We start from the raw sequence: 26989 nt of genomic DNA, 5'->3' as shown, positions 1-26989 counted from the left end.
TCAAAAAAAATTTATGTAAGAAAGCAAGCAATCAATAAAAGGGCACTTCAAAAATTAGCGAAATACCTTAGAGTTACCACTCAAAACAAACAAGTAAAATTTTTTGGTGAAATCAGTGAATTGGAACGATTTACCCCACCCTCCCCTACTTTCCAGTCAGGAGCAGGGCAAAGCTAACTGCTTTAGCTTCGGCACCATTTATTGAAATGAGAATTAGTTGTGGTGGAAAATAATTTTGCCTTTAATACAGGTAACTGACATGGTGTAAAACATAGACCTTATTTTTTACTGCGTAAATGTTCCCGTGCTAAAATGCAAGCTTTCCGTACAGACACTAACACCTATCATTACCGTATTTTTGTTGCTAAAATTAGTTACTTTTAAATTGGTACAGTTGCATTGCAGTAGTAAATATTTATCTACAAGAAGCTTTTAAAATGAGTATATATTTGTTAATGTCGAAATGCTCTTTAATTACTTGAGATGTAATAAAATGGTCACGCAACTATCATCATAAAACTATCATCCTGATAGCATCAGATTTACGATGGCATATTCTGGGACGTGAGATCTTATCTCTCATTGTCATTGTTCTCAATGTAGAATATATAACTGCATGTTGTGTTTGAAAAGGTGCGTGAAAAGGTTGACTTACACCTTTTGAATGTATTTGGCCTTAAGGTTGTAGTTTATTTACAATTTCTGTATAACGTGTTGTTGCGATTTGTGGACATTGTATAGGCTTGTATGGTATATTTCATTTTGTTGAAACAGTTGCCACACATCTCCATCAAGTCAAATTTAACACAAAATGAGCCTAGTTAGTTCACAAGGTTTGTAAACTTTGTTGCCGGAACCTTGTTTTGCTTGATACACTGACCGAATTTGCTACAAATAAAAAGTAGATGAAACACAACTCACATTTCACTTACTATTGTATGACATGGCCAAAAGAGTATCAGATCGATCTACGAAAGAGAAAAGTAGTGGTTCGGCAATAAATTAATGTATGTTTATTGTGTTAGTTGCTGATAGCTTGTTGTTGATACGTGGTAGTTTTTGTGTCATGTAGTCATTATGTATGTAATTCAACTGTGACTTTTCTCTGTTTGTAAATACCTCCCTCTTATGCAACAATCATATAGTCATATACCTTTTTAACTGCATTTTAATGGATAAATTTCAACAATTATGCAACACATTGCTGAGGTTTAGTTACAACAAATCTTGGGAAAGGCCCGGTGGTTTCATATTTTTAGTATTATACACCAAGTGATACAGACCTTTTAGGCTGAAATAGATGAAGTGATCTGAAATACATATGGTAAATAATATATACACTGAACAAGTTAACAATATCTGTATCAGTATTTTGGTTCAATTACCCATAAATAACATACGATATTGTTTATTAGTCATATTGTAGGAACTTGGAAGGCTTACTAAATAAAAAAGAAACCCAATTTAAACACAACCTAATTTTAATATTTAAAAAAATTATAATTTTGACCTGGTATGTATGTTACCACTCCTCCAAACCTTTTTCCTATGACCACATTCCATGGACCACCAAACCTGTCATCCAAATCCATTTTGATGTACTCGGCCCTTTCATTTTCTGTCTGTTAACAAATAATAATGGATGCATATTTGTCCTACCTTAACCGTTCTCTTAGTTCTAAGGCTTAGTTTTATGTTATTGAGAAGTAAATTTTGATGGGCTTTCATTCAAATTTTTATGCCGATTTGTGCTTTATGGCACATTTATACAACGGTTCTAGGTCAATCCAACCCACACTCGATTGAATCCAGAACGACCCAACCAACATTTATGAGTTGAACTGTCTTGGGTTTAATAGTTTGTTGGTTCAATTGTCCTGCCATTATATTGACCACCATTTGCAAAATGTAAATTAACCATATTAAGAATCTACCACAAATTCTGCTTGAAATTGTAAATTTTCTGGCTTCTCGTAATAAACATTTGAAGTTTTTGTAATGCTTTTAACATCAATTGGAAAATTTTGATTCTACAGTACCTTGCAACGTTTTGCTGCTTCTGTTGCAACAGTCAAGATGGCATCTTCAATGGTTGGTGATACTTCTTTCTTTTTGATGTCTACTTTCTTTCTTTTGCTCTGATATAATCATAAAACTATTCTCTACACATCAAAATTTATTCCGCTACACTGCTACAGCATATTACAGTACAGTACTACAGTACTTACCAGCTTGGCCATTTTAAAATTTACTTCGAATGTTTATAATGCTATTGTCATTTCATTGTTTCACAATTTTGATTGTGATATCATAATTACGTATAGGTGCAACACTAAACATATTCTTGGGAAAAAACTCAACGTAATTTTTTCAACATCTGTAGTTTTCACGGTGAACTGTGAACATATTTCAATGAAACTTGAACAATGTTTTGTTGCAATATTTGCAATGCAATGCAATGCAACAATGTTTTTATTTAAAGCTTAGCTTAATTATGCGTGACTTTAAATGCTAATATTTTGTTATCATATCATACTCTCAGTGGTTTGGGTAATGACAACGCAGTGGCTTCCAGGTGGGGGCATCTGGTGAAAATAATGTCTTGTGGCGGACGCGAAAAATAATGGCATTTAATCAGTGTTTACTTTCATAATTGCGAAATATAAAATACATGTAAAACTATGATATAGTAGTTAATATATCATAAATAGTTATTACAATTATTAAATAGTTAATAATAATCAATTATTTACAATATGTCAATGGGTATGGTTTTCTTCCTTCACAAATTGGGAGGTTATATGCTATCGCTGTTATCTTCAGAAAATTAAAGACAGTCAATTTCGAACAGAGGTAGTGAGTTTTTAGCACACGCCACAATGATTTATTATCAGGCGACTTTATTTTAAAGCAAATTTAAGGCGGTTGTACCATAGATATCTTATATATAATAACAGTCAACAGCTATTATATATAAGATATCTATGGGTTGTACACATAAAACGATGATATTTTACATATGTAAGTGTTGTGATATAAATACGGACGTCAGCATTTTTCGATTTATCGTGCCAACAACGCATTTGGATATAGGCTATACATATCCTAGTTGAGTAACAGCCGTGGTTGTTTCCTGCCAGCTCCTATACCTGTAGACCGAGTTTTTGCTTATAAATTAGTAACAGAGAGAAAAAGGTAATCGCCAGCAAAGTATATCGTTTAATCTCAAAATTCATTTATTTTACGGTTTGGAAAGGAAACACTGATTGTCGTCATCTTCCAATACCTTCAATTTCTATTACCATTTTCAATCGTCCCATCCCGTCGTTTGTAATGAAAAGCACATTTTGAAGTCTGTTGAATTTCCGAAATTTGATAAGAAGCATTCATTGCAAATAAGGTCAAACCAGAAGATGCATAACTAAAAATAAAAATATATTTGTGCTGACTAAAACTGAACGTAAATCCTTCTGTTCATAGCGTCTATGAGTGTTGTGAATAGGCAGCTGGTGCCATATGGATGGTTACGTGCTCTTTCTTTCAATTTACGTCAGATATATTTCAAACCTCTACTTATATGGCAGTCATACGAAGTATTTGTCGTCTGATCATATCAAAACTTGGTTACAGAAACCAACTTTTAACTGCATTATTTTGGAAAAGCGGCTTTTTACATGTTGAATGGTGACGATTATGACATTTTAACTCTTTTTTATGTGGGTGTGCATTTGCATGCTTGCAGGGATGTCAAACTCAAATCGAACCTTGTTTGAGAAACGCACTATTACACATTATTTGTGTACAGTTGTAATCTAGACTTTTTTTTATCCCGCCGATTAGTGAAAATTAGTTTACTTTTGGACTACTTCCTTTAAAGCGGGGATCACGTGAAATGACCGTGAACAAATTCACCGGCGACAACTGGTAGTGGTCAACTGACCGGCAACAAATTGGCCGGCGATGAAATTAACCGTGACGTAAATTGGCCGGCGATGAAATTAACCGTCGATAAATTGGCCGGCGATCAAATTAACCGGCGACAAATTGGCCGTCAAAAGGTCAAAATTCTAATTCACTATCTAGTCGCGCATCAGCTTTAATCCCAGCCAATTTAGTATGTGTATTGCAGTCAAGGTTGCCACTCGTAGGGTTTGTTGGCCCCTTGTAGGGTGTAGGGCCTCCTGCCAAAAGGAGAAAATACAAGGATCTGGATGCGCGACTTCAAACCATCGTTGAAGATTTTGCAAACCGTGACATATTAGATTTTCTCTGAGGCATCGCCCACAACCTACAATTTGCGCAATAAACTTCCTTATTTGTCAAATAACAGTTTGTGTAAATTTTAGTGCCCTTATTATGTAGTGTCATATGTGTTTTGCAGTGAACTTCTTTTAATGTTGTTACTCGTATTTCTCGTATTTCCGGAAATATTTCTGTTTATTTCAATAAATGTTTCAATGTGTATTGAAATAAAAAAAAAATTTTGTTAAAAACAAAGGAAATAGTTACAAACAAATATTTACTTTACATATCATATACTACCATCAACTTAACCACAATAATTCAGCACTTGCACGGTCAATTTACCTCCCGGTCAATTTTCATTCCGGTAAGTCTGTTCCCGGTTAGTTTGTTCGCGGTCAATTTACATCACGGTCAGTTTGTTCGCGGTCAATTTACGTCACGTTCAGTTGTCCCCGGTGAGTTTGTTCGCGGTCATTTTCCCGAGGTCATATGTCATGGAACCTTTAAAGCGCGCCACGTGTGCGCGTTTCAAGTAATTATGAACGTGCGTGATTTCCTGCTTTGTTCGGCTTTATCTCATTTCAGTTTACATTTGTAACGAATGAAGTTTTAGCCAAATTGGAAACTGGATTTTTCGTACCTACATGACAATAAACAACAATTTATCATTGATAAATCGTCGTAGATGAACATTTTCTCGAAACTCGTTATTAAAAAGAAAATCAAGGGCCATTGTTTCACTGTAATCTCTTCTTATTGTAATGGGCAAATTAAAATTAGCTTTTAAGGTTTACCTTAGAGGCTATAATATTTATGATAAACTCATCTACAGTATTATCTAAAGTTCTAGACTTTGACAAAAAGTCTCCAGGATGTTTAAATAATAAGTTTAAACATGATAATTATGTTATACGCACACGGTTGTTTGATAGCATTCACAAAATGTATCATGTTTAGATGAAAAATTTCAAAAATTAACCAATTTCAAAACACAATGTACTCATATACTTCGTGTTAATGCTCACGTGCTTAGATGACCTTGAAAAAAGTTCTTAGATGACCTTGATGAAAAAGTCTCCAGGATGTTTCAGTCACTTTGTTAGTCTTATCAGAAAAAGGGTGCCAAATGCTCTAAGAGCGTCAAGAGCTTTGTTGCATCATTTTGAAAAAACACGATTTAGAGTTTAATCGTGTTTCCTTGTTGTCGGTTGCAGCCGCAAACAACGTTTTACTGGGTAACACAAAGACGATTAAAATGAAAAAAGAATGTGAGAAGAAGCCCTATGTCTTATGTAGGAGAAAGAAAAATATGTATCGCACTGAACGGATTTGGTGCAAACTGGCACTGATTATTTCATGCAACAGCATTGACTTAAAACGCAGTAACAAGATTATTGTCTATTGTTCGGACCATCAGTAATATATTGATGGTGCCTGTGCTTAACTGCAAATTTAATTGTGCATGATCTTAAATAGATAGTTTGAACATGACAATTATGTTATACGCCCACAGTTGTTTGATACCATTCTCAAAATATATCATGTTTAGATGAAAAATTTCTAAAATTAACCAATTTCAAAACACAAAGTTCTCATATATTTTCGGTTAATCCTCACGTGCTTAGAAGACCTTAAAGAACTTTGAGATTATTGAGTAAGAATTAGAACAATAGTAAATACATTAAATTAGACATACTGAACTTTTGTATTAAAAAAGAATGTAGGCTACACAGAGTGTATGCAAGTATAAACCGCCTTAAACTGATTCTTAGCAAATTGAAACAAACCTAATACAAGTATCGCTGGAATTGAGAAGAATTTTTCTTGCCGCCAAAATGTCACCCATAACTGCGCCACATAACGAGAGTTTGTTTTATTTGCAGTGGCGCTTTTACCGTTGGGCAACAACGAAAAATACCTTTCCTTTGATCATGGAAAGTTTTGAAAAAGTTCAGTAAGAACATTATTATATACATTACTTGTGTACTTGTGACTTCCTAGCCGATTAGTGAAAACATGTTTACTTTTGGACTGCAATCTCTTCTTACTGTATTGCGCGAAATAAAATTAGTTTATAAGGTTTACCTTGTAGACTACTTTATTTATAATAAACTTATCTTCAGTATTATCTAAAGTTCTAGACCGGGACATTAGGTCTCCAGGAAGTTTCAGTCACCTTGTCACCTTTTTCTTTGTCAGCCTTATCAAAAAAAGCGGGTGAAGCGATGTAAGAGCGTAAACAATTTTGTTGCATAATTTTGAGGATAAACGATTTAGAGTTTAATCTTGTTTCTTTGTTGTCAGTTGCAGCAACGATTAACGTCCTACTGGGAAAAACAAAGACGATTAAAATGAAAAAAGAATGTGAGAAGAAGCCATTTGTCCCATGTAGGAGAAATAAAAAACATTTTCTCGCTAAACGGATTAGGTGCAAACTGGCACTGCTTATAAGTAATTAAATAAAACCGAAATTGGCTGTGATCAACCAGCAGTCTAATTATAACAATAGAAGCTAAAAGTCAGTTGCTAGTTGCTTTTATGTTGTGTCTGCTGTCAACAGAGCTCTTTATGCTCTTACGTTCATGATTATACATTGCAAATGTTTGTCTTCGCGCAAAGTCTTATCAATTATACGTCAAACAATAGCTCAGAAAACGTTTATAAGGTTGGTCCAGTAGTAACCATGCCTCAGTCTGCTGCTTGACGCTGCCCTTAAGAGTGGAATGGTTGAGTGATGGTTGACAGAGCAGAGTAATCGAAATAATTAACCAGGTATTGGATTTATCTATAGGAAAATATGTTGATGCTGTCGACTTTTCTACTGCATAGAACTTATTAGAATACAGCAGATAGACTAAGGTTTTCCGTGCATGTTCCGATATTTGCATGGGACAACAATAAGTTTGGCAATGATGAAGTTAGGGTTCCGGCCTGAAATTGCATAGGTGGGCAGTACCGCGGTACTATATAGCACCGAATTAATGCACTGCGGTACGTTTCAGTACCGACCCAGTAACTGTCGGTACAATTGAATAAAAGTAGTGAATTTCTATAACGAGTTTTTATTAAGAATATTATGTCGGTTCCGGTACTCGGTACATTTTAAGTGATTATTTCAAAATTTTGAAAAGCATGTTTCAAGCAGTTCATTTTAATTAAACTTAACGCCAAATTTAGCAGCCGCTGTTCTTTTTTATGTACAAATGTCTTTTATAAAGTCGCATTGAGTGAGGATACATATCTGTTTTCACCAGAAATAACACGTAGCTGGGTTTCAATAGGGATAAACTGTGTTATACGTTTATATAAATACGTTTTTTCAAACAATTTCATACCGAATATTAGCACCGTCTGTACATTTTTTCCACGTACCGGTACTGTAACCGCAACGATATTTTCAAAGTAGGCTACCCACTGTGTACACCTTTGGAAAACGAACACATTAATTTAAGAAAATTGAGTCATATAGCCAGGTATATAGTCAGAGAAAGCTATATTATCAATATCATATCAACATAAATACCATAGCATTGCCGATAGAAAACGTTTACCCGTCCATGTTTTGTATATCATTTAACTGTTTTATGTAAAGGAGAATATTTATAGTTTGTAATAATTGATATAAAGTATAAAAAAAAACTATGAGCAACAAATGCCTTACTATCATAGTCCGTTCACCAACACTTCATGAAGATTATCGTGTTACTTGTGACCCGAATTGGTTTGTGTTTAATTTAAAACAGGTTTTGTCGGAATCTTATCCTGGAAAACCGGTATGACTGCGTGATATTTTATTTTCTATGAAGACTGTAATTTAGGCATGTTTGTATAGTTGTGCCATATTTCACTAAACTAAAGCTACAGTATTACATAGTAATCGTCGTAAATCTTTACCTTCTTAACTAAATTTAACTTCAATTATTCTCTATAGAGCATAAATCAACCTTCCGTATATCAATTCTAAGTTTTACTTTACCCACCTATATTTTCTAATATCTAAGAAATTGAAGTTATTTGATAAAACTTTTAATAAATAATTTAACAGGAAATCAGAAATCAAATATTGATGTATGAAGAAAGATGTCTTCAGGACCACGAAGTACTGAAAACAATACTGCAAGTGAGAGAATTGGCATAGAATTGTTTTTATCTTGTTTATTTCGTTGAATTTTAATTCGTATTGTTTTACTCAACGTTAATAGAGTTTACCAACGATCTGATTTAACTTGTTAAAAGTTAATTGCTCCCACAGAAATAACAAGTTGTTTAGATATTGATGTGTTAAGTTGTTAGTTACAAACGTGGAAGCAATGTCTCAAATTCGATTGCCATTTTGATAGGGTTTATATTTTAGTATCTTGCTTTTAATCGCAAATCATAACAAGTATTCTATTTTAGGAAACAAAACAAGAGCAACTTGTTCATCTTGAGCTCCCAGATGACGCGTCGCAAAACGAAACATCAACACACAACCATGTAAGGCTGCTTGTACATATCGTGCCTATCTAGAATTCGAGTCCAGTTCCTACTTTTAGCAAATTCTTAAAATTCTTATCTAATTATAATTTCCATCTCATTAAAAAAGCTAAAAAAATAGTTGTCCAAGTTTGTTTGTTTGGCGATTAGTGGTTAACGTTCCTAAATTCTAAGTAGACCAATTTATTTTTTTCAGTTAAACGCCCAAGGCAGAAGCGAAATCGACAGGTATGCTTGTGAATGCTATAACTATAAAACATTTTGTTATAATATTAATAACAGAGATGCAAGTATTTAATGAAACAGCAACTATATATGCATTAGGCTATATAGTAAGCTATTCGATATACTAGTATCCTATTCTAAATTTAGTTTAATCCGATTAATGTGTACTAAATGTCAATTTTTAACACAAGTGTCGCAACCAAAAGCGTTTTTCCGTTTTAATGTAACCTTTCCCAATAGCAGTGTTTGCGGTTTAAGTTGACTACAAATGGTCCAGCACGTATGTATGTTTTTTCAATCAGCTACCAAGTCCACTTTTTCAGGCCCGCCAGGATACTTCAAGAAGAAGACATCAACAATAACCAACCCGATATAAATAACAACAGCATATACCAAGATATTTAGCTAATGTTTTTGTGTTTTCTCTTTTCTTGTTCGGCCATTTATTAAAGTTTACGTCACACTTGATGATTGTTTATTTTGCCTCGTAAATAGTTAATTAACGCAATATGAGCCTCAAGAACTGGACTCTAATTTTGCCAGTTAGGTTTAATGCTTATTTCGCTTACGGTCATCTGCTGACGTCTGGAACAAAACAGCACAACCAGCAGCAAAAGTACAAGATATGTAACACCCGCGGAATTGCCTGGCCTATCGGGCGGTACAAGAGGGGTAGCCTCAATTAAAAACGCACAGCACAGAATGATTGATTCTGTTTATTATATTGACTTTATTACCAGTACGGTCTAATTCCATAGTGTCACGTTGTGTCGTGGTATTTTAAAATAGATACGAATAATTACTTAATTAGCCTGCGACAGAGAACATAGTAAGTTTTTTGGCGAACCGATCGACAGTTACATACTGTACAAAGATACAACAATTATAATGTCGAACGATATTTACCAAACGTTTTCGCTAGGTTTTCTTTAACTCTTTAACAGTAGGCCTAATTGTTTAGCATTATAAACACACTTGCATGTAAACAAATAGACACTTATTCAATAAGTTTCTTTAAACTTACACTAAAATAACTGCCTGGCCAGGATTAATTCAAATTAAAATACTCTTTACACTTCTACTACAACTAACCAAAAATTTAAACGTCTCGTGGCTAAACAGAAAGCAATATTAATTCAACATACGTACGTATGACGTAACAGAGGCACCATGCGTTTAACCACCCGATTGGTCACAGAAAACTACATTACCATAGGGCATACACTACTAATGTTTGTAAACAATAACGTAATCGATATTGTAACAAGATATATATTGCCGAAACATACAATCGCCATTACTGTTAATATACATTAATTAATTATGACACGATCAGCACTTTTCAACACTTCAGTCGTAAAGTTATCGTTCACTCATATAATTTGTCCATAACTTAGATTCTTAGAATACCGTGGCCAGCATTTCTACCACGAATTCTTAGAGTTCTCTCATTGCTAATTCAGTCGGTCGAACCTTTGTGCTTCGAAATCCACCTTGCAAACGAAGTGCTAACTTGAATAATTTTTTATTGTAATTTATGTGGAGTAGGCTAGACCTGATGGACGCTGTTTCTTCCGGCCATAAAGTTGACGTCACACTTAAACAAGATTTTCTTACACAAGGTTTAGAATTGTTTTGTACTGTAAGCTTATTTTATTAACTTAGCCTAACTTGAGGTCATAGGTCATAGTAACTTAGCCTACTTAAAACGATTTTATGACTTTCTTTTGACAACTATGAACACCGACGGTGATTGCATTAAAGACACACATTAAAGAAACAATACTCTATCTTAGAGATAATTTTAATTAATGAGCAAGTTTTAATGAAGGACTGAACTTGTTTATCTTATCTCCATTGGATAAATTGCAAGGTGTGTTTTAATCACATTTTTACTACAAAATTTCCTTCGTGCAATTTATGTTTGTTATATTCAGCAAAATAGTTTTTGGTTTCCTTACGGTCGCTAGACGTGTACAGTCATATTTAACCCTATCCTAACCAGGCTCGCGAGTTTACTAAAAAACTAGGTGTGGCCGACCCCGCACACACATTTTCAATCGTTAATTACTAGAAAACTATACGTCGTAAACTGATCGGATTTTGACAGGTTAGTAGAAAAATCATCTGGCTTCCTGTATACATCATAACTGTAAAACTAAAGAAAGTGAATTTAGTGTAAATTAAGTATTTCTAAAAGTGACACATTTCTAGAAATTCTTCTTGTAACGCCGCGCCCCCGCTGTGCGGAAAACCAGCTGAACGCGAGAAGAGAACGAAAGAGAATAGTTAGTCGAGTTATTGGTGCGTAAATAAGTAATACGCTTCAATGCGGAGAGCAGAGCAAAGCAGAGGAAAATTATGAAAATATCGCAATATCTTAAAAATTACAAAATCCAACTTTATCAAACAAACATGGACAGATAGCTGAACATTTTTTAGGAAAAGTCACCAAATTTCAAGTTTCTACAGCAAACAATGCAACTGTACGCCACGTTTTGCTATGACAGTGTGCGGGAGAAGCCAAGCCTAGTTAGAATAGGGTTAAGTCGTTTTCATGGCAAAAAAAACGCCAAACCTGCCAAAAAAGCTAGGCCTACAGCCAGGGTTGCCATCAGTCTTAACTCAAAAATAAGGACGACTAGAAAACGAACGAGGAATACCACCTTAAACAGTGTACAACAAGAGAAAGCAACCAATGTTCCTAAAAAAAAAAACAAAAAACAAGACACTATCTGCATGTTCATAATTTTGGTATCTCTTTGGTACGTAAAGTACCAAAGAGATGGTATCGTAAAGGTGACAAAATGCCCAAAATAAGGACAAAAGTGCCCACCTCCGCCCTAAAAATAAGGACGAAAGTGAAAATAAGGACATTTCTTAGAAAAAAGGACAAACATATTTTCTAAGACACGGACCTTTAAAATAAGGACAAATCTTAGAAATAAGGACGGTATGGCAACCCTGCTTGCCGTCTTTAACTTTGCAACTAACGAAAACGTCTAGTATTTAAAAAAAAACTTTTAAGTATCGTGTTACAGGGTTCAGTTCAAAATAAATAAAAAATCAGAAAAATGTTTCTTTTCAACATATTTGTTTTTGTGTCTTATTGAATTTGTATTTTCTTATCGCCGAACTTTGATTTAATGTCGAATTTATGATGTTAATGGTCGTACATTTCAGTTTGGTTCCCAAATCCCAACTTCAATTACCTAAATTAAACTAGAGGGTGCTCAAATCACACTGATGTTGATGTCCCGGTAGGCTAGGCCGTAGTTTGAATGATGCAAAGCATCAAAAGATAATGTGTATCACTATAAGCAACAATACAAAACCTTCAAATCCATGCTGCTCTTCTTTTGACACGATTTTCAGAGTTTTGTGTTTTTGCAAAGTTGAAAGGAGTGAGGGCAGCATCATGTTTTCAAATCTTTAAATTGTTCGATTTCTTAGTCAAGTAATCTTTGAAACAAAGCAAAAAGCAAATTGCTTATATTTCGGATAAAATAAACAACTAAGCAGAAGGAATTTTATGCCGGTATGCAATGTTCTTAGGTCTATATTTTACCATTTTCTTTTACTGTTTATAGCCGAGAATTCGCTTTTAATTCAAGTTGAGGTTCTGCAAACATTAGTACCCTAGCCTACCATACATAACAATGACAAGTTGCTTTACTTATTTAAGAATGTAGAAGACAAGGCATTGTTTGTATAGGCTACCAGCAATAAAACAAAGATAGAAGGACTTAATTTTGGCTCAAGTCAGGTTCCGTTTTTCAATAAAGCTTTTTACTTGAAAGGCCTTTCATCAGTTCATGACAAATTTGCATCCATTGGAAAGTGTAGCACTTGCACGCATGAGGTATATCAACATGAACACCGATTTATAATAAATAACTAAAAAAACAGGTTGTTTGAATGCCAATTTGTTACAAATTAACCAAGATTTGAGGGTTCAGAGCTCGCCATCACGCCATAGTTTGCATCTTTGCATATAAGATTTCTCACAAAAAACTACCATAGTTGCCAATTTCTTGTTGTAAAACAACTGCCATGCCTTTCATTTGGGTTGACATAAAAATCTTGTTCTACTTGACACAATTCCAAATTAATTTAAATCACTGTAGAATTGACTAAGTGGTATTTTGTTATTTGCAAAATTTTCTCCTGAAAGATCACAATATGCACAACTTATTTTATTTAATGCACAAAAGCAATTGCATTTGTTATGATGGTCGCGGTACATATACGTAGCATGCTTTAATTTATGTAGGCTTTAGATATAATAGGTATCTGCCTTTTTTACCAACACCAGACTGTATCATGACTGGAATTATTCCAAATCCTTCCGTCTTTCTAGTGATGGCTAGTGGACAAATTGAAAGTGCCGTGGTACATAATATACTTAAAGAAATGTATATTTATATATATATATACGTATTTGGTTATGCATTGTTTTATTTCGTATATTGGTATGCATCTCCAAGGCATTTCTATTGAAGTGCTTTTGTATGGACATAGACTTCGTGATTATTCAGGTGTTATGTGTAAATTTGATAAAGATTTCTTTTGCTTATAGAGTTAAAGTTTATAATTTAAATGCGATTGGCTATTAAACAGTAAATATTTTGTTTTTAGTTTCCAGATTTTGAGGAACTCTATTGCAAATTTTCTTTTGTCCATGGACAAGATTGGGTTGTGACAAGTGGCTTAGAAGAGGGAATTTCACAAATTACAAGGAAAAGCAGAGATGAACGGCAGTTGTTTGTCTGGAATTTTCCGCTAGAAATCACCTACAAAAGCACAAATCCTTATGGCTGTAAGTATTTTTTCGTAGGTAGGTTTTGATATGTCTTTTATGTGGCACTAAATGTAAATAATGATTACAATTAGCCTGTGTCTCAGATATTGATTAAACATATGTAATGATTCAACCATTGTAATTTTGTTGATCATACTAAATGTGTGAAAATTATGCACTTATGTGTCATTTGTGCTCGTTATCATATGTCACATACTATTGTCTGCTGTCTGGTTTATATATAAGTACATTGTTTTCCAAATATTCTGCCTAAAATTCCAGATGAAGTTATAGACTGTTCTAATTTATTGTAAAACTTCCCAAAATTCAGTTGCAAAATAAAGAAAATATCGTAAAAAATTTATTTCACTTGGAATATCTTGAGGTTCTGTGGACAAGAATAAGACTAAATATCTGAAATCATTGTCTCACAGTGTAAATAAATTTAAGTATTATAGCCTACAGTTTCATTACAGTTTTGCACACGCTCCAAAAACTGATAATGTTAATTCTGGCGAATTGTAAATATTTGTAAAATAAAAACTAACTGACCCAGTGTTATTCACGTTGTAAAATTTTATCACAAATCTGTATTTTTGAAACTATACTCAATGCAGGGCCACAAATAGTAGTCAGCTGTTATGGACCAGACATGTTTGGAAACGATGTTGTTCGTGGTTACGGAGCAGTTCATGTGCCAATGGTGCCTGGACATCACACACTTGACGTGCCTATGTTCGTTCCTCTTTCTACTTCAAAATTACAAAAATTTACCAGGTGCAATTAACCATATGTATGCAGCAAGTCATTATAAACGAGTGACAAATAGACAAAACAGTAATAGCTATTGATACATTATCTAAAATAAAGTACAGTATACTACTGGAGTAAAAGTTTTAAAGCACTATAACTTTTCAACTGTATTATTTGCACAGCATCAGCCTAGAATTTGTATGTTTTGTAACCTAAGGTGTGTTTTGCATTTTAGTTGGCTGTTGGGAAGACGTCCAGAGTTTGTCGACCCGAAAGTTGTTGCGCAAGGAGAAGGGCGTGATGTGACCAGAGTGCGATCGCAAGGTCATGTTAAGGTAACAGGCAGTTGTTCAGTTTTGCCTTACTATTTCGTGATAATTTACTATGTCTTGTTGCCTTATTAGTAGCACTGAAATTCACTGTACAGTATTGATATTAATGTAAATTAATTAATATTAATACAAATTAAGTTTTGAATAGTAAATTGACCAAGTTACATTAAAAGCTTGTTAACCTAATTTTGTTTAATTTGTGATTTTGTATAACTCGAAGCTGCTTCACCCTTCAGTCCTAACAAATTGTCTATTAAAATGCAAAGTGTTTTTTGATCCACATATCATAACTAACACCGATCATCTTGAAACAAATTGAAAACTCATTCATTGTAATGTAAGCATCACATGGTGGTTTGCCAAGTTTGCAAACAGTTAAATTTGTGGTTCAATTAGTAAATATCTTCTCACCTTCCTTACCTCATGGACTCCAGTCTATAACATTTAACAGCCCAAGCTGTCTTGACCCTGTAGTTGCAAAATTGTAGAGATCCACGAAACAGTAAAAAGAATTAAGTGTAAAATTAAATAAATCAATAAATGTTAAATCAATTATATTACTGAACTAATTGAGATAAAAGCAATTAGACTAGTAATGTGATCCAGAAGCTAGAAAGGTTATGGTACCTAGCAGGACTACCTAGTTGTGGACCACCTGGTGTACTAGGCATAAACAGCTGCAAAAGTTGGACATCTGTTACTACGTTTAATGCCATTATCACATTGTATAATACTGCTTTTCGATCGAACAGGTTTTTCTATTTTTGTCAAAAAAAAACCTACAGGAATAACGCATGTTAATCACATTATCTGAAATATTTGTCACCAACTTTGGATATGATAAAATAATCTTATCAGTCCTTTCAACTTCGAGTTAATTAGATTCCACTGCAGTTGCATCAAGATTCAGGAGTATTTGAGTGAAGTAAATACTGACATACCCATACAGAGGTTTCATGAAGTACTTGCAATGTACTGGAAATAATCCCACAGTAATCGATCCTTGTATGCAAGTTTAACTTCTTAGTTGATATGAATATTTTATCATTTGATGGTAGCTCTTAAGTTAACTTATGTGCATTTGTTTAATTAATTTTTTGAAGGTTTAATTCAGGGGCGGGCAACAAACAGCCCGCGGGCCGGGCCCGGCCCGCAGACAGTTTCCGGTCTTACATGATAATGTGGCCTGCGGCCACAGTCTGCCGCAATCCCTCACTACTTGCTTACTACGTCAAATATAGTGATTGTTAGCTATTCTTTAAGAAGAAGTGTAACAATATGAATGGTGATGTCACATAAAGATGGATAAATAGGTGGATAAATAAATTAATAGATAAATTGCATAGGTGGATAAATACACGATTAATGTATCGATTCAGGAATCCGGCCCGCCAAGTACTTCATTTTCTCATATCAGGCCCACCGACCGAAGAAGTTGCCCGCCCCTGGTTTAATTGATAAAATTGTAATTGTTAACAAAAATGACTTTTTAAGATCTCTTTCAATGTGGTGACGCGTGACATGAAGAAATTAGGATATGACGTCATACCGTCCGATGTCACTTCGATACCAGCTGGAACAGCCACGTATGTCGTAAACTGACACCTTCTGCTATGGAATTGTTCTTCATTCATGTTTTCATTGGCCAACAGGTCTGAATATTTTATCAATCAAACTTAGTGTTCAAACTTGAAAATGTAAGCATATATTTTTTGGCTTGTTACTTTTTAAAGTTTTTTCTGGCAGTTCTGTTAATAAACATATTATTGAGAAGGTATGTTTTAAAAATACAGCGTTCTGTTTATGCTGAATGTTTATGTAATAAATGTTCACTTATCATTACAAATTTTCCGTCTTTGCTCATTTTTAACAACACTTCGTAATGTTTTAAAGTTAACTGTAAAGTGACACAGGCATGATATGTATGATTTTGTACTGTGCGTTTGAACAACATATGATATACTTCGTTTTTTTACAAAGCTTCCAGTTTTTCCTATTTCATAGTAAAGTTTATTGTTATATGTATATTTATAAGTCCATGATTTTTATGTAAAGCTATTTTCTAATATCATATTTACTGGCATGATCATTTGCAATGTTTATTTATATTATTTTCCGTCGGTGCTGTTCAGGTTTTGAATGTGCATACTTGAAAATAATGTGGCTGTGTTTAGATTACTTTATATTTTTAGAATGAACACATTTATTTTTGCAACTTGTTTTTAAATAAATAAAAGACGAACGGTTTTCTTATTTTTCAACCAACTAAGTCTTTAAATGCAAGCAATAGAAGTACCAACTTACCTTTTATTCCCACCATCACCTTTAACATGAAATTATGGCACTTTGCGAGGCGAAAATGAAAAAATGATTACTTGTATTTCAGCGATTTCTAAATTTGTGTAGGATTTGTTATTGGTGTGGTGGTCTGCATTTGGTCAAGGTCTAAACTACACTTGCTCCTTTTCAGTGGACTTGATGAATGTTTCCAAATTTGGGCAAAACAACATCAAAAAATAAAAAACCAGATCTCTTGGAAAGTGAACAACGACGAGCTTGGCAGCGGTGGTTAAAGCGATGAAAAAATCATTGCCGAGTTTAAGTTGTGCAGAGACTTTTCTCTGTGCGAGAATAAAAATTGTGACACCATGCTATTTTTACATTGTGAAAGCACTGACCGCTAGTGCTGTAATAACTCGAGTCACTTTTTTAAATGACTTGACTTGACTCGAGCCTAGGGAAACTAACTTGACGAAAGTCATTGAATCTTAGTTATTATTTCATTGACCAACTGAATTACAGATATAACATTTCGTTGCGAACGACCATTTAAACGCATAGGCATCGTACATATAAATAATATTTGATTAAATGTATATTGTTATTGGCTAAACGCCATCGAAACCATACGTTCTATTTTTGTCTAAGAAACGATGCACCCTTATGCAGCACGTAATGTAGTTTTAAAGAGTAAGCATGCGTTTTGTCACACTTCAGAAGCTTACCTGAAGTTGAGACGGGGTCATTACTGTTAGGTCATGTTAGGATATGTTGTAAAGTATTTTAAATTGAGTCATTCCTGTAAAAAACACCCATCAACTATAACATACAGGTAAACATATAATAGAGGGGAATACGATGTAATATAAAACTACACTTCATATGAAGAAGTTTTAAAGTGGTTTCTGGGAGTAAAAGAACTTATTTATTTGCGCTTCGTATATTTTGGCCGCGGTGAGATGACGCGGGAATGTTAGATTCAGCCTTTAAAGCTTTTGCCCCTATCAACTCAATCCTAAATACGTCTCTATTTAGCACTAAGCTTAATGAAGTATTTAAATTAGTTTGCAGGATTTAGGGCCCCGCAGATTTTTTTACGCTAAATCTTATGAAGTAAAACACTTTAAAGACTTTCTTCAATTCGAAAATCAATTATTCGCTTCTAAATCTTTGCATACCAGCAACCAGCTGTTGATATGCCGTATTCAGGCATAACTTATAACTACATAATGATATTTACACCACGTGATTTCACGGTCGATTTAATTCTTAACAACACACAGTAACCTATTTTTATTGTCGGGCTCAGTTTCCTGACGTGTACTTCTGGAGAGGCTGATTTGATCGGTTGCATCATAATAGCCGAGGCAAGTTTCATTTAGGTCTAGACTCTATTGGGTTTAGACGTTTTAAAGCAAAGCAGTCGTTTATGAGTGTTTTATTTAATTTTAAGATCTACTGCAGTAGACCCTTACTTTCAGTTTTAGACTTCGGTTAGCTTGCGTCTATAGCCATACTGCCATAAGGCTTTCTTGTTCAACTGTTGTTATTCTTGTAGGCTGTCTTATTTCAGTATTTTTATAAGAATTGTCTTTATTTTGATGGGCTACCGGTGTGTCTTGGAAATATTTTGGTATTTTGTTTTAAGAAATGTTGTTAATTTTGACTTACGTTCTAAATGTATGTAATTTAACGATAGGACCCCGACTAAAAGGTTGGGCCGTTTCCGACGAGAACTCGTGTGTGCAAAAGACGCAAATTTTGGCGTGATGGTGTACGCTGAAGCCTAAATACTTTATTTATTATAAATTGGCGTTTTATTAACTAGTTATTGTTTGCTTATAGGCTATATTATAAATGGTTGTGAAGATAGAAAGTTCAGCGTGCACTTTGATCAATATTGTGCATAAACTAATTATCTCATTATCATGACTGTCTCCAGATTATTGTCAGCTTTATTCTTTTTTAAAAAAACTATTTGTTTTTAATAGCGTACTTACAAAGCTCAATCTTTTTCTATCACAACGGTCATACCATGACTCGAGTCAAGTCAATGACACTATCAATTAAGTCTAGCGAGCCACTACAGTAAGCAGATTGACAGATCAAGCGACTCCTGGACATATGTTCAGGGTACTCCACTTGGATCACAGTTTAGAATCTATGATACTAGTATAATGTCAAGGATCACTTTCTTTAATAACATTTTCATGGACCCTCCGTGTTTGTGTAACCAACCAGGCAATGTGAAAATATAATGGTGCATAGGGACATAAGACTCCAGATAGATTTGCGTGACTGATTTTTGATAAAGGTTAGTTTTGAGTTGATGATCTATAGTTGCATTATGTGTCTAAACTGTCCTTTTTTAGTAAACAGTCAACTTTGCAAACTGTTATACAATAATAATTTAATTGTTCTGTTGCAACAGCAAACAACATGCACTAATCACATAAGTGTAAATTTTGGGCTAGAGTCATATCGTGTTCTGTGTTATTGAATGAATGTTAGTTGATGGTGTATTTGTAAGCCCAGTCAATACAGCATTAAATTTCTATTGAAAACATTAACTCCATGATTTTTACACCTGCATGCAGGAAAGCCTATGTCAGTGTATGCTGTATTGAATAAGCCAGCACTGCACCGGTAATAATATGACTGTATGGCATGGTTTATTTCATTTCCTTTATATATAGGTACTCCATTATTGAATAAGAGCAGCTGATGGTAGTGATTATAATTATAAGGCGTAGCTGGTATTAAGTAAAGTAGGAACATGAGTGACAATTGGATTACTATTACAATCCGCACCCCAACACATCATAATGATCACCCTGTTGCTTGTGACCCGAATTGGTCTGTGCTGACTTTAAAGCAGATTCTGTCCGAATCATATCCTGGAAAACCGGTATGATAATTTTATTCCATATATAGAATAAAACTTAGAGGCATATATTGTACATATATATATATAGAGAGAGAGATCTTAATATTATTATTCTTGCTCTCTCTCCGTGTATATCTAATGTAATAATGTTGATGGTTGTGGTGCAAGTGACTACAGGTAAAAAAACACACTGACTATAATTAAAAACTTAAATAACTTGCATTACAGGAAGTTAAAAGCCAAAGATTAATTTATGGAGGAAAATATTTGAAGGACCATGACGTTTTGAAAACAGTATTAAAGGCGAGTAGTCATATGAGCTTCTATTTTTCATGTTGTTGAAAAATGCTGCTGTTGTTACTGATGTTTACATTTTGTCATATTTACCCAAGTTTCCATGCAGTCATTTTAATGGCACCGCTGGTCTGATGGTGTAAACCAGCAATTCGTGTTTACTTGTAAAATTGATTGTTCAATGTGATTGCTGAAACAACAATGTTGTTATTCAGGTCTCGGTGTACTTAGTGGTTACACTGCACTGCATGTGTGCACGTAACGATTCATTTTCGGTTATTATTCTAATGGCACTGTATTTATGAGCATATTGTCTGGCAATATGTTTTGACAAGGTTGTTGTTTTAGGAGACAAATTACCAGCAAATCGTTCACCTTGTGCTCTCGATAGAAGCATCGAGCTCACAACACGAAACACTCACAACCAATCAAGTAAGTGCCCATCACCTGTGCTTTCTCCCTTCTTTTTGCCCCAATAGATACTAGTTGCCCAAGCATTCTTGTCGTGATTTGATATCATTGTTGTCTAGTGATAGCTCTGATAGATGATTTTCAATATCCTTTAATTTCTAAAAAGAAGGCACTGGCACATAACGATTTTTATTACTTATACAGAGCTCACCCCAATTGAATGAAGCCTCCTCTAGTGAGATAAGACATCGCCGTATGAATTCTTCCCCCAGTGACCCTACGTAAGATGCTTCTTCCAGTTGATTTTCGCAAAAGTTTATTTGAACATTTTTTACTGTTCCGAAACTTCAATATTTTTTTCTTGCTAGAACTATGTTGACATTTTAAGTTTTCTTCCATGTCAAGCTTTCTATTTGTTTTTTTTTAGGAATCGCTCACATTGGACGCCGCAACAGCTAGCGGCATATTACCAGCAACATGCCTACCCTGGGTATATGCAGCAACCCCATCAGCATCCACAATACACTGAAATGTTGAGGCAGTATCAGGAACAGATGAATCATTACATGCAACAGTGCGCATAGTTTGCTCTTTACTTGAAATTATTGAACTTGCCTGACCATTGATGTTTAGAGCTAATGAAATAAAACTGCAGTTAGATTCATATACTTAAAAAATTATTAAAACTTCCACTGTGAACTATTAAAATGATCACAATTAATCTGCAAGATATGTTTTATAGCTACTGGAGTCATGTCAATAATACTGGTGTTTCACAAACGTCTGATGTACCCGTCCCTCCCGCTCAAGAACAAATCCCTGAGAATGCTCCCGTTGCAGCCCCAGCTAATGCACCACCTGCTAACCCTCCGGTAAATATGAAGGAAAAATATTTTATCATGGTGCTACTGTTGTTGGTAGGCTTGGCAGTGAGGCATGGTATGTAGTGTTGACTGCATAACAGCTGTTAATTGGTTATTGCAACGTAGAATAAATATCTTGTTACCTGAATTCTGTTGTTGTTGATTAGTTGCCTAGTGAATTGCTAGTATGATCTACGAACTGCTGGCACCAGATATGTTATTGCTGGATACTTCTTAATCTTTTTAACCTAATAAAATCTGTTATTTTAAGTGCTTCGATTTTATGACAAGCCTAATCTATATGTTTTTGTTGTCATGATAGTATATAATTGGCTGTATCTATAGTACACTGTTTTTTATTTGATTATTCCTGAATCAACTTCTAGTTTATTCAGATGAACGCACAAGGTGGTGCGTTTGGTGCCGCGCTCGACGACGAAGACATGCAGCAGGATTGGCTGGACCTCCTTTTCGTCTTCGTTAGATATCTCTTCTTCTTCAGCATTCTTTATTTCTACTCAGATTGGTGGAGGTTCCTCTTTGTTGCTTCTCTGGCTCTCATCATATACATGTGAGCATGATCGCATGCCATTAAATGCTCGAAGTATTCTTGCATAGTTTTGAAATGTTGGCAATAGTTTGTCAATGTTTAAACGGTGATTACCATGATTGAAACATGGTGGCAATTCAAAGTAGCTTTCCGATACAGATACATAGCAAATAATGATGAAGGCACCAAAAATGACTGCACATGCTGATGAAGTTTGTTTTTTTTTTCAATCAGTTACCAAGCCGGAGTCTTTCGGGCCGCCAGGAGGCCTCCTCATCCTGATGACCTTGAGCGCAGGAACGATGGAAATGCTCCCGTTGAACGTCCAAACACACCGCAGGATGACAACAACAATAGCAATAACAGTGATGGGACAACACCTGAAACTGTAGGTTTTGTTTCAAAGTAAAATTTATATCTGCTAAATGGTAATACAAAGTGAATATTCCTTTATTCTGTAGAAGTACCACTATTGAGTAAAATCCACCTTGCATCAAACCAATTAATGTAATTAGTAAATAGTAACTTAGGTTTGTGTTAAGATTTATAAATTTATACGTTTTTTATTTCTAGTCCATGGAAGCCGCGCCACCTTCGATATTCGCTACAGCCTGGTGTTTCGTTTCCACCTTTTTCTCCTCACTTATTCCCCAACCCCCTCCTGTTGTTTAACTAAGCTTCTCTGTTCGCTTGCCTTTGTGTTTTTCACCAAAAAATCTTGGTATCTTTTTCTTTCTTTAAACACCTGTAGTCTTGGTGTGGGTTGTTTTTAAATATGTGCCTTTGTTTTATTGTGTGATTGTCCACCAATTTATTGTGAAACAGGACACGGCCATAGCAGACGTGGAATCATGCAGAAATAAAAAATGAGCCACTTTCACTGCGTTAAATATATAATGTTTTGCTGAAATGACAAACTAATGTGGGTAAAGAGCAGAACTTTAAACAAAATTTGTTTTAAATGCCTTTTTTGATGTTGCGTTGTGCTATGTTTTCTTGTAAAAAGCCTGTAGATAAAAAAGCATTATTATAATTTTACGAAAGTTTCCTGATGACAACAATAGTGAAAAAACTGCAGTTATGGTTAAACCATAATGTGTGTGCTGGTGCCTGTAATTTTTTTCGCAATATAAGGTTTGTATAAGTTAGTATGTTGCATGTTATAGCTTAACGATTTGGTAGGCACTGTATAACATCACTTTTTATTATTTTCCATAGCAAGGATAATTTAAAAGTATGTTGCTTGGAATAAGACAAATAGCTTTTAAATCAACACGTTGACAGTGACGTCTAGGATGTTATTGTGGTTTATGTGTACAGTCAAAAATCAACTTATTTAAAAAATAACAAAATCATAGTTGGATTACACGCCTTGTACTAAAGAAACAATACTTTACACAACTTTGAAATGATTGCGTAAATTTGAACACGTACATGCAAAAGTAAAGGCAATATTACTCGGGGCAATATTCTATCTTCTTTGAATAAGTGTCACTTTTCGTGCGAGCCAAAGGTATTCTAGTCTAAAGGAACTTTTAATTGAGTGTTTTCTCGTAGTCAGTTTGCGTCAGCAATTCTGATAGTTCATCATCAGCTGAGCTGGTTAGTTTTACCATTACAAGCCAACCTGTTTTGCAAAAAAAAATAGTGTAAGACACTTGGTTATCATTTTACCTTTAAATTAAAGTCAAAAGTAGATTGATGCTTTAGTAATCCATCTCACCGTCCTCCGTGGGCGATTCATTTATTATGGCTGGAGTATCGACAAGTTTTTCATTAACCTCCACAACTTCGCCTGATATAGGAATATAAAGGTCACTGGCAGCTTTTACACTCTCGACCGTGGCAAAAATATCTTAAAAAATAGAAGTGCTATGTATAGTTATATTGGCCTGCTGGTGTATGTCAGAATGCAATACACATTCAGTGTATGTGTTAATCCTTGTTTTATCAGAATATTCACCACAGCTATGTGTTCAAAGATACTGTTACTAGAAAAAGGAGGAAAACAGTTTGCTTATTTGAAGGTAAATCATATTAACTATCCTTTTCAGTGATACTTCATATATATATATGAATAACAAAACATTTGCTTACAACCCTATTTATGAGCAATGAAATATTTTAGCGCTCTCAATCAAATCAAATGAGAGTTGTGACAATGAATAGGTATTATTACCGCCTTTAGAAAATTCAGTGGCCACTTCAGGTAATTCGCAAAACACAATGTCACCCAATTGTTCCTTAAAACAAAAAAGAATAATTTTAGACCAGGACCATGTAGTACCATATTAAAATAGTTGCATGTATATACTTATCAAAATAAAGCTTTTCACAAGTTTTCATTTTAAAGAACTTAAAAAACATTTTAGTGAAATCATCTAGCAAAACAGCACTTAATGACAGAAATACAACAAAAGACCGACTAAATAGTTGATGCTTATATTTGAACCTGTCATTGATTAAAATATATATATAGTTTGAAAACCTGGGCATAATTTGTTATTCCAATAGTTCCAACATCACCATCAATTTTAATCCATTCATGCGAATCAGTAAACAAAAACTCTGTAAAGAAAATGTATAAATAAATAAAAGATATAGTAGCAACACAAGCAACAAATGTCGAACATCCCCGTAACAGGTATTGCAAAATGTACTGTGTTAATACTTGCGTGTAATAACATCTAACGAAAAAAGACAGGCAATGTATAAATATCAATAACATTACTGGAATAATTGGGTGCAGAATTATGAAATCCACAACTTCTCAGCACATTATGGGGAAGATGTGGAATTGGCGGTAGTTTATTTTTAGAAATAGGCAGTGTTTTCTGTACAATTTTTGAAAAAACTCTTGTTGCATCACGAGCGGATTTCAGAATCAATGACTGTGACATAGCATTTAAAAAATTAAATTACCCTAACACTTTACAACCTGCAGAAAAGAAAGAAACTGTATTTCCTACATGGTGAAAAGTTGTGTAGGTCATGTGCAGTCAGAACAAGAGATGATTTAATTTTGATACAATGGAAAACAGCTTTTCCCAATTTATTTTGATCCAGGAGTTTGTAAAAACTTAATTCAGAATGGTGGGTCATCATCGACGAAAGTGAGACATACACTTGAATGAGATTCTTCAACATGCCTGTAAGGTGCTGAATTTATTTATCACACCAAAATCTATAATATTTCTCTGTCAAAATGTCCAATCTGTTGGTTTCAAATTCTTGACACCTTTCAGCCTGACACTTGATTTTCAACAAACTGTTTATAGAATATCAAGTTTGAAACTGGCAGGCCTACATGGACCTGTATTAAAAGCTTGCACTTTAGCACAGGGAAATTTATGCCGAAAAAATCAGAGCCTACGTTTTATGTCACGCCAGTATTATAACTCTCACTATTTTTCGCAGCAACTACAAAACTAGGCCTAGCTTAATTTTCAGTTTAATAAATGGAGTCGATTGGTAAGCTGTAGGCTTGCACTTGCAATTTTTGTATGCTTGTTTTTTGCGACATGACTTTGTGATGCCACGCTGGAGATATCCAGTGTAGCATGCAAAGTTTCCGTATAGATACCTGGTTAATGGTATATACATGAATCTTTATCATTCCTGCAGCACACTCCCACCTGACCACTAGGGTATTCGGGGGTGAAGGAGGGCATTGACCATGTCCTTCCTCATGAGCCCACGTGTTGGGTCTAGTATACAAGTGCAAAACCACAGGATAGCTTTGTATACATAGAGGTGGGCAGTTGGTACTTTGAAAGTACCATCAGTAACGTACTTGGCAAAAAATGTACCAACGGTGCCAGTATGCGTTACTGTTTCAAAAAGTAGTTTGGTACTTTGTCGGTAATTTTTTAAAGGACGCTGGTCCATGTGCAATTTATCCCAATTCTGGCCCAGCTACAGGTTACTCTACGTCAAAAGATATGAGGTTTCACTTTCTGAAAATTTGATGGATATTTGTAGATTGAAAAAGAACAGCGAACGGTAAAAGTTGGCATTAAGGTTTCATTAAAATGAACTTTTGAAAACATACTTCTTAAAACCTTGAAATAATCACTTGAAAAGTATGGAGACCAACAAAAATTTCTTGAAAAAATTAATTCAGTACAGAGATTCGGTACTTTTTTCCAAAAATAACGACGGTATCGGTTCTGAAAAAGGACCGCGCTACTGCCTCCCTCTGTGTATACTAGACCCTAGCTAATCAAATTGTGATGTCATGTGGTTGTGCATTTGCACACTAGACCCAAATTTGAACCATAAGCTTTTTCACGTTTAAAACGTCGTTTTAAAATAAAAAAGTTCGATGCCAGAATTCCCTGAAACCAGACAAAGTTGATTGCCTGAATGTCGATTTACTGTCAGACTGTATAGGCTACCGGTACATATATAATAAATCAACATAAAATTAAGGCTTTAGTGCAAGCAAACACACCAAAATTTGTGTCTTTACACAAACGATTTATCATCGAAAATTTCCATACTTTCCTGTTGGTCCGTAGCATGGAATCCACATACACACATATAAGGAGGTTTGCCCGCAATTTGAGCGACTGATCCTTGGCGATAGGCCTACAGTAGGGCTAGGTGTTCCATGCAATTATGCGGATGGCAGCGAGGCTATGACTGTTTGATTTAAAATTCCTTTCTGCTTTCATTACAAAAAGTTTGCCTAACTAGCACAGTTTTTCAGTATTTGGTCTGTTATTAAAGCGCAGGTTAAGCAGTTATACTAGATCTATATAAATCTAGGCCTGGCCTAAACAGATAAGCTAACAATACAATCTGTTCGTTGACCAGTATCAATGAAAGTCCAGAGCCATAGGCCTACTCAAATTAAACTGTATGAACAGG

At 34.6% G+C, this 26989-nt stretch overlaps 5 protein-coding genes across 7 annotated transcripts; 3 read left to right on the top strand and 2 right to left on the bottom strand.

Moving 5' to 3' along the window:
• Positions 1-1152: 1152 nt before the first annotated feature.
• On the bottom strand, positions 1153-2290 carry LOC143452577 (uncharacterized). The gene is made up of 4 exons (XM_076953609.1): positions 2229-2290; positions 2040-2138; positions 1511-1622; positions 1153-1310 (listed from the first exon to the last, which is right to left on the bottom strand). The coding sequence occupies exons 1-4, from the start codon at positions 2238-2240 to the stop codon at positions 1216-1218; spliced, it is 318 nt and encodes a 105-aa protein (XP_076809724.1). The 5' UTR covers positions 2241-2290; the 3' UTR covers positions 1153-1215.
• Positions 2291-7050: 4760 nt separating this feature from the next.
• LOC143452322 (homocysteine-responsive endoplasmic reticulum-resident ubiquitin-like domain member 2 protein) lies at positions 7051-9409 on the top strand. The gene is made up of 5 exons (XM_076953244.1): positions 7051-8018; positions 8291-8365; positions 8644-8721; positions 8918-8949; positions 9270-9409. Exons 1-5 carry the CDS (start codon positions 7887-7889, stop codon positions 9349-9351), a joined length of 399 nt encoding a protein of 132 aa, XP_076809359.1. The 5' UTR covers positions 7051-7886; the 3' UTR covers positions 9352-9409.
• Positions 9410-12293: 2884 nt separating this feature from the next.
• Positions 12294-17079, top strand: LOC143452848 (B9 domain-containing protein 1-like). Of its 2 annotated transcripts, none has more exons than XM_076953982.1 (5): positions 12294-13338; positions 13585-13765; positions 14365-14524; positions 14736-14835; positions 16327-17079. In XM_076953982.1, exons 1-5 carry the CDS (start codon positions 13270-13272, stop codon positions 16432-16434), a joined length of 618 nt encoding a protein of 205 aa, XP_076810097.1. In that variant the 5' UTR covers positions 12294-13269; the 3' UTR covers positions 16435-17079. The 2 variants fall into 2 exon arrangements, with proteins under 2 accessions (XP_076810097.1, XP_076810098.1); XM_076953983.1 differs by lacking the exon at positions 12294-13338 and adding an exon at positions 13428-13484.
• Positions 17080-19790: 2711 nt separating this feature from the next.
• Positions 19791-23265, top strand: LOC143452283 (homocysteine-responsive endoplasmic reticulum-resident ubiquitin-like domain member 2 protein). 2 transcript variants are annotated; one of them, XM_076953188.1, is made up of 9 exons: positions 19791-20020; positions 20228-20302; positions 20642-20725; positions 20909-20985; positions 21132-21278; positions 21447-21576; positions 21963-22138; positions 22352-22505; positions 22691-23265. In XM_076953188.1, the coding sequence occupies exons 1-9, from the start codon at positions 19889-19891 to the stop codon at positions 22787-22789; spliced, it is 1074 nt and encodes a 357-aa protein (XP_076809303.1). In that variant the 5' UTR covers positions 19791-19888; the 3' UTR covers positions 22790-23265. The 2 variants fall into 2 exon arrangements, with proteins under 2 accessions (XP_076809303.1, XP_076809302.1); XM_076953187.1 differs by having other exon boundaries at positions 21954-22138.
• A 35-nt stretch (positions 23266-23300) lies between these two features.
• On the bottom strand, positions 23301-25084 carry LOC143452284 (glycine cleavage system H protein-like). Its single transcript, XM_076953189.1, has 5 exons — positions 24849-25084; positions 24606-24685; positions 24297-24360; positions 23841-23972; positions 23301-23744 (listed from the first exon to the last, which is right to left on the bottom strand). Exons 1-5 carry the CDS (start codon positions 25015-25017, stop codon positions 23653-23655), a joined length of 537 nt encoding a protein of 178 aa, XP_076809304.1. The 5' UTR covers positions 25018-25084; the 3' UTR covers positions 23301-23652.
• Positions 25085-26989: the final 1905 nt, after the last annotated feature.

This window comes from Clavelina lepadiformis, chromosome 4 (assembly GCF_947623445.1).
Source record: "Clavelina lepadiformis chromosome 4, kaClaLepa1.1, whole genome shotgun sequence".
NCBI classification, from domain to species: domain Eukaryota; kingdom Metazoa; phylum Chordata; class Ascidiacea; order Aplousobranchia; family Clavelinidae; genus Clavelina; species Clavelina lepadiformis.
Note: the sequence above shows the minus strand (reverse complement) of the source record. Positions and strands in the feature narration are given on the sequence as shown.